General features: G+C 33.4%; 1 protein-coding gene across 1 annotated transcript; it reads left to right on the plus strand.

The window, feature by feature from the left end:
- Window positions 1–1009: 1009 nt before the first annotated feature.
- Window positions 1010–2023, plus strand: LOC106478710. The gene has a single exon (XM_013939272.1). It carries the CDS (start codon window positions 1010–1012, stop codon window positions 2021–2023), a length of 1014 nt encoding a protein of 337 aa, XP_013794726.1.
- Window positions 2024–8135: the final 6112 nt, after the last annotated feature.

Genomic DNA, 8135 nt, shown 5'->3' on the forward strand with positions numbered 1-8135 from the left:
AACCACCTGGCCATGCCGGGCCTTCAGTATGTGTCTTCTTATATTTTTGAAAGCACGTTTTTGATTTTCTAATGGACACATTTTTTATGTTTTCAATTGACATATACCTATCTTTCCCGTACAAGTTTTTATCTTAAACTTACTCCTAAGAAATATTTGGTTGCTCAGAAGTTTTATTTGCTAAATATATGAAACCTAGGAGATTTCGTATCTTCTGAAGTATGACAGACTCATCAATAATTTAATTCCAAAACACAAACGTTTGAAGCGAAATAAATTAGTCCGCCTGCTGGATTATGAATGGCCGACATTACCCGTGAATCGAGTGCAAATTTAAATTAGCTTTTTTGTTATTTAAATACACGAAACTCTCAAGCGTATGTTGTAAAGTTTTAAACCTCCAAGGATTTATTAAACTTGTCGATAAAATAGTTGCTATTATATGGTGTGCACGATAATGTAATATTATGTACCTCTCCCATGACACAAATTGCTGATTTTAAGTTCAAATGGGCTAATATAAATAAGAACGAGTTTCGTTGTCTAGTTTTATTGTTGAATTTTAACTGTAACGTTAATAGCCCGTATATATATATTTGTATATATATATAAACTTGGATATTACCCCAAAGTTTATACATATACATTCATTATAACTACTGATATTTAATTATGATATACTGTGTAATATACGTCACGTAAATATATGTCTACGATTAAAAGAGACGAAGCCTCCGTGAAATGCGGAAAACCCCCCTCATAAGTAGTGAAACTTGTTGTCCGTGCGCACTGTCAGAAGCTTATCGCTGCTAAACCGAACTACCGATCGTTAACACAGTAACGGAAGAAACGTCTGTCTTTCACACTAATTGTTAAATTATTTCCTGCCATTTTAGCTACTCACTGCCTTTGCTTTCTTTACTCCTCTTTCTGATATCTCATTTTCTCTGATTTCAAGACAGCTTACCTGAGTCCACCTAATATGAGAGCTTACCTGAGTCTAATTATAATGACAGCTTACCTAAGTCTACCTATAATGACAGCTTACCTAAGTCTAACTGTAATGACAGCTTACCTAAGTCTACGTATAATGACAGCTTACCTAAGTCCACCTAATATGAGAGCTTACCTGAGTCTAATTATAATGACAGCTTACCTAAGTCTAACTGTAATGACAGCTTACCTAAGTCTAACTGTAATGACAGCTTACCTAAGTCTACGTATAATGATAGCTTACCTAAGTCTACCTAATATGACAGCTTACCTGAGTCTAATTATAATGACAGCTTATCTAAGTTTACCTATAATGACAGCTTACCTGAGTCTAATTATAATGACAGCTTACCTAAGTCTACCTATAATGACAGCTTACCTAAGTCTAATTATAATGACAGCTTATCTAAGTCTACCTATAATGACAGCTTACCTGAGTCTAATTATAATGACAGCTTACCTAAGTCCACCTAATATGACAGCTTACCTGAGTCTAATTATAATGACAGCTTATCTAAGTCTACCTATAATGACAGCTTACCGGAGTCTAATTATAATGACAGCTTACCTAAGTCTACCTATATTGATAGCTTACCTAAGTCTACCTAATATGACAGCTTACCTGAGTCTCATTATAATGACAGCTTACCTAAGTCTACCTATAATGACAGCTTACCTAAGTCTAACTGTAATGACAGCTTACCTTAGTCTACCTATAATGATAGCTTACCTAAGTCTACCTAATATGACAGCTTACCTAAGTCTACCTAATATGACAGCTTACCTAAGTCTACCTAATATGACAGCTTACCTGAGTTTAATTATAATGACAGCTTACCTAAGTCTACCTATAATGATAGCTTACCTAAGTCTAACTATAATGACAGCTTACCTAAGAGTAGCTATAATGACAACTTACCTAAGTCTACCTATAATGATAGCTTACCTAAGCCTAACTATAATGACAGCTTACCTAAGAGTAGCTATAATGACAACTTACCTAAGTCTACCTATAATAATCTTTAGTTAATTTCTTTTCTCTGTGTTCATTTAATTGACATCAACTGAAAACAATGAATTGTCTTTTAATATATAAAACTAGAAATATTTTATATTTCTACAAATCCTAGTTGCTTCGTTCTTATGTCGAATGCAACAAGTAAAAGAGAAGTGATCTGAGAATATTGTAAATTCTGAAGGTTGTCTGAATTATTTTTGTATTCGCTACGGCCGCTGTTCTCTCTAGTGACTTTGAATAATAAATACAATCTCTATTAGTTCCTAATACTTCCAAATAAGATATGTCCTGACCAACTATGAAAGAAGAAAGATTTCTTACGTAGGATCTTTTACACAGGTGTTGAAATATTATATTAAAACAGTGAAGTTAAAGAAAATCAGTGAGATAGTTTTAACTCGGAGAAAGAAATAAGAAACGTGATTGAATCCGTGGATTTTCTACTTGAAGTCAATGTTTTCCAAACTGGCTTACTTAAAGCGTTCTTTCGTAAAATTATATGTATTTCAAGCTACAAAAATCGTTCTACGCGCCATAAAAGCATTACAAATCGAAGTCTTAACATATAAGTACGATCCATAAAATTAAAACCTCAGTTTTACTTAGAACTCTTCTTATAACTTGCATTATAATCGCACAATTCAATGTGGATTATTGATATTTCCTCTCGCCTTACTGAATCACCTTGTTGAATCATAGACTTCCACATTCAAGTTATTTTTCCTTGTTTAATTGTAACATCCCTTTCTCAATGGATAGTTTCGAACAAATTAATTTAGGTTTATTGTATTATCATAATTTAATCTCCTAATTTGAGATTTCATAATTCTGATGGACATTCGGAAATCACCGTATAGCTTAAATCTAACAGTAACCAATACTTGTCTTACAACATCTTGTTTTAATCGTCATATTATCATTTGAATCTTATTATTTAAGAGAGAGAGAGCTGTCCATATTAACTCAACTCCTCGTTTATCACTAACCTCTGAATGTCAATATCCTTCTCTTTCCAGAGTATCAATAAACGTAAGTTCCCGACATTTATAAAATCAAAACATTTTCTTAAACCAAAATTTGTTTATAAGCTGCTCCTAAAGAAATTTCCGACTAAAATTTGCATTTCTTACCTCATCGTTCATCTTAGATAAAATAAAACACAATTGATCACCACAACTAAGTGACATTAAAAACATCTGACCTTTAGACAGAAGGTCATTTCACTACCAAGAGGTCGTAGCAAAAATCTTTGATTTGGAATCATATGCACGTAGGCCAAGCGGCCAGGTCAGAGATCCCTAGGTTTCATGTATAGCTGTCCCTAAATTTAAAGTACAAATCATAGGGAGAACAGCTATCTAGGACCACCAACTGCCACAATAACAATGGGATTGACTGTCACTTTTATAATATTCTCACAGATGACATTGCGGAGCATGCCTAGTAGCACCACATCTTACATCTTGGACCCTTTGGACCACAGCTCAGCACGCTGTCCACTAGGCCATACCCTACCCCATGAATTCTGAATTTGTTACCTAACATCGAAAATCTGGTTTAGATACCTGCGGTGGGCAGAGCAAAGATAGCCCTTTGTGTAATTTTTGTACTTAACAACAAACCAACAAACACGAATAACAAATCTTGCATGGTTATAACTTTCATCGACAATGACTTGGTGTTGTAAAATTTTAGTGTTCTTTACTTCGGCATTGACTTGCGGTTCTAAATTTTTTGGTTGTTGCTAATTTTATAATAATCACATCTGTTTTTATTATTAAGTTTTTCACGATGGTGGTATTTGAGGTACTTTTCTGACATAGCCTTATAGACGAAACTTCATGAATAAAAAAAATCTTCCTTTACTAGAAGAGTCGTGATATATCTGATTTTATCTTATCCTTCAGTACACATTACATCATTTTTAAAAAGAGAGTGACGTTCGTGAGGTAAAGGTTGATATTCATTGTTCAATTTATTAAGTTTAGATAAAGCATAAGGCTCATATTGAACTATTGAATGAAATGTTTGGGTGATCGGAGATCGATACATCATAATCTCCAATTAAACCTGACTGACTGCAAAGCCTAAACTCTCACTGAAACCGTAAGAAGACGAAATACCAATATTCGAATTATTAAGCATATTTTAGCCTAAACCCTTAATGAGACTATAAAACAAAACGCTGAAGTGATTTAGCAATAGTAAAGCATAACTTCTCACTAAAGCTGTAAAACTAAATACCAGTAAATAAAATTCAAATATTTACTTAAGTAAAATAATCGTAATTACTCATTTTGCTTATACACTTCATATACACACACTCAAGTAACGCTGCAGTTACAATTATTAACATCTTCTTAAAAGGATGTCATAGCCACATAGAATAACTTGGAATTGGCTTACAATCATATCTTTATATCGAGTCTCTTTGCACTCTTATGATGACATAATGATGCTACAGTGCAATCTTGACACTAAGGTTGTTTTAACATTTAGCTATTGCTTAGCCAAACTACACAGTAAAACTGAAGTTTAGTTGTTGAAAAACTGTCAATGTGCTTGTCCAAAAGATGCTAATAAACTAGCGTAGGTAAGGATTATGGCCAACGTTTACTTAATTAATGTGCAAAACATTGATCTTGGCTTAGAGCCAAGCATAATGTTAACATGCTTTGTATAACTTTCTCCGAAATATAAGGAAACACTTGGTAACCCTAAGTGTATATATATTTTTCGCTATTCAATAGAAACTTGAAAACCAGATCACTAACTTTTTCTAAATAACAAAACAGACTATTCATTGGAAATAGCTTATTTTGTATGCCCTTATCAGGAAGAAGTAAACAGTTTAATACGTTTGCGTGCAGGTGTAAAGGTTTACGTTAATCAGAATCTTAAACTCAGAAAGGTTGCGTTTTGAAGCCATTCTTCCACTTCAAATTGAACCTCTTACTATGTTATTCACATATTCTAAAGGGCTTTCTAAGCAAGCATTGGAGTCAACCATTGTGGGGTTGTTTAGTACACGAATACATGCTAATAGTTATTTATTATCCAACTATATTAAGAGATTAAACCACATCACATTTCCTTGTGTTATATTTATTTTGAAGTTGGTGGACAGAGTACATTGTTTTAAACGAAACCTCCTGTCACGCTCTTTTAACTCCATTTTCGTGTTAGTGCGAGCAACATATTTTCTTAGTTGTAAAAATAAGTGTTCTAGAGTATAAGCTAAGTGATATAAATGGTCTCATGTCAGAACAATTTCTAAATATCTACTTGAAATAAAGATATTTTTTTAAACATGAAAAAATGCGTTTAGTAACAGCCTCTACGATCTTTGTTTGTTTGTTTGTTTTGAATTTCGCGCAAAGCTACACTAGGGCTATCTGCGCTAGCCGTCCCTAATTTAGCAGTGTAAGACTAGAGGGAAGGCGACTAGTCATCACCACCCACCGACAACTCTTGGGCTACTCTTTTACCAACGAATAGTGGGATTGACCGTCACATTATAACGCCCCCACGGCTGAAAGGGCGAGCATGTTTGTGGGACGGGGATTCGAACCCGCGACCCGCAGATTACGAATCGAGTGCCCTAACCACCTGGCCATGCCGGGCGCGCGATCTTTGTGAATAGGAGCTTTCACGATTTCAAACACGTGTAGTCAGTCATAAAATAATTTGTTTTAACAAAGATAGAAATGAAAAACACTGAAAAAAAAAGTTCTGTTAACAGGATATTGTTTTAGGTGGCTTTACTCGTAGTAATTACGTAATTGCTCACACGACTTTTAAGTCCCGCCCACTCGTAATGGAAGTCTGAACATAGTCAGCAAAACGTATAAATACGTCGTCTTTCCAATCTCAAGGCGTTAGATTCTTCTCTTCTAGCCAACGAATTTTGCCAACAGTCAATTTAAATAATATTACATGAATAAAAGTTAACTTAACATGAAGTTTGTATGTCTTGTTCGAATGTAGTTTTCTCAATATCTAGCTCAAATGGTTTATTAATTTTGATACAATAGATATATTCAATCAGTGATTATTTCAACGTTATATATGCGCAGACTTCAAATGATGATAAAATTTAAAACATCAGTGCAGACACACGTCTTTCAACTCGGCGTGTATGCTAATATATAATAACGAATAGCACCTTACTTCAGCAAGAACCTCTACATGTAAGCCGTTGATTAACTCAGACAAACAATAGAGCGTATGGACAAACAATAGAGTGTATGAAGGGTTACACTTGCATGATTTATTGGCCATTATTAATGTATGTAGCATTGTATGTGTTATCATACATCCGACTTTGTACATCTGTACTAAATGTGGTCGTATAATTGGTAGTTCCACCTTACCTTTGAATAGTTTAAAAGCACACGACTTAAAACTGTAAAATTTATTTACTGAAAAATCCGAACCACCTAGTTAGTTTTTCATCATCCCATCATCAAAACATCAACTCATTTTTATTATAATTCTCCAATCTTCTATTAGTTCATTCTTTGACAATGCAAAATATTAAAGTTTTCTTTTTCAGAATAATAAGAACCATTTTTAATTAACAATTCATGAAATCAAACCTTTTGTCATCAAGAATAATATATCTATATTTCAGGTTTATTAATTTTTTTTCCTCAAAATTATTATTATTTTCTATTATGACTGACTGTGTTTGCTATGTATTCAACTATGTTGGTAAATCATTGGTAGTGACAGTAAAAGTGAATATAGAAAATATTAATTTCCACCTTTCTACAAAACTATAGAAATTAATCTGAACGTCAAAGAAAAAAAAAAGCACAGCCATTTATTAAACGCTGTTTACATTACGCATAGCTTAAAGGCATGTTTTAGTTTAAAAACAAACTTCCAGTTTTGTGTTACGGTCAGCAAATATAAAATTGTAAATTTTTTTCAAAAGAAGGTACTTATAATTAAAAACCAATAATCTTGGTGGCGAGTGTTTTAAATCATATCAAAGCAATAATGCTACCCTAAAATAAAACGTAAAATTAATGATGAGAGAATATTCCAAAAATTATGTAAATTCTTGATTTATATATTAAAAGCTGGCATTGATTCCTAGCACTGATAACTAAAATCGTTTACTATTTGTACCTTTTTTTCAAGATGTTATATAAAGTCCTAAGCCACAAAACGTCAGAAAATAATACAGTAGAGCTACCGAGAGAATACAAATTTAAGATTGTACTACAAAAGAGAATATAAAAGTGATAAATGCAGTTGATATACGGTAAGAAACAAACAACAGGCACAGTTTTCTTGGTTTATTTAGATATTTCGTCCAGCACAACCGACGTGTTCTGGTATTGAACGAAAGGCCTATTGGATAGTGATTTGTGGGAGATAAAAGATAAATTTGAAATGCTAAATGCTATTTCTACACGCATCTGATTTTGAATTCGAAATGGATAAATTAAGAGGAATATGAATTAAATAAAATACAGCTTACGTGATTGTTATCACAAATTTTAGGCCTATTGGTTTATAATTCTTCGCTAGCTTTCGGGGTTTAAACCGTAATTTACAGGTTCTACATATAACTGTTTTGTTTGTTTGTTTCTTTTACATTATACACAAAGCTACACAATGAGCTATCTGTGCTCTGCCTACCACGGGTATCGAAACCAGGTTTCTAGCGTTGTAAGTCTGCAGACATACCGCTGTGCCACTGGGGGAACGCCTTCTACATATAACAATAGAAAAATGCTCGCTCACAGAAATCGAGACAAGATTAAAACAATATTGTAACAATGATTGGTTAGAACATTGTTCAAAAAAAAGAAGAAAAACACAAAGACGAAACACAATTAGCTCAAAAAAGAATTAAATAATCCTTAAGAACATTAAATAGATGGGATAGAAAAACAAAGAAAAGACAACTTTTAATTGAGACTACTGGAGAACAAAGATCAAGTGATCTTCCTCTCATTCTCGAACTTTCGAGGCAGATCTTAAGATTACAACGACAAGTCCTTATTACAATGTTGAGATACAGGTGCGCCTTTGCTACCATTAATTACAAGACGACGACGGTGCACTCCAAATCGCTCACAAGCCTTGGATCAAGTCTCTTCAACATATA

This window comes from Limulus polyphemus, unplaced genomic scaffold (assembly GCF_000517525.1).
Source record: "Limulus polyphemus unplaced genomic scaffold, Limulus_polyphemus-2.1.2 Scaffold243, whole genome shotgun sequence".
NCBI lineage: Eukaryota > Metazoa > Arthropoda > Merostomata > Xiphosura > Limulidae > Limulus > Limulus polyphemus.

Bases quoted from the DNA above. Each gene is read 5' to 3' on its own strand.
- LOC106478710 (XM_013939272.1), top strand. From the start codon at position 1,010: ATGACAGCTTACCTAAGTCTACCTATAATGACAGCTTACCTAAGTCTA.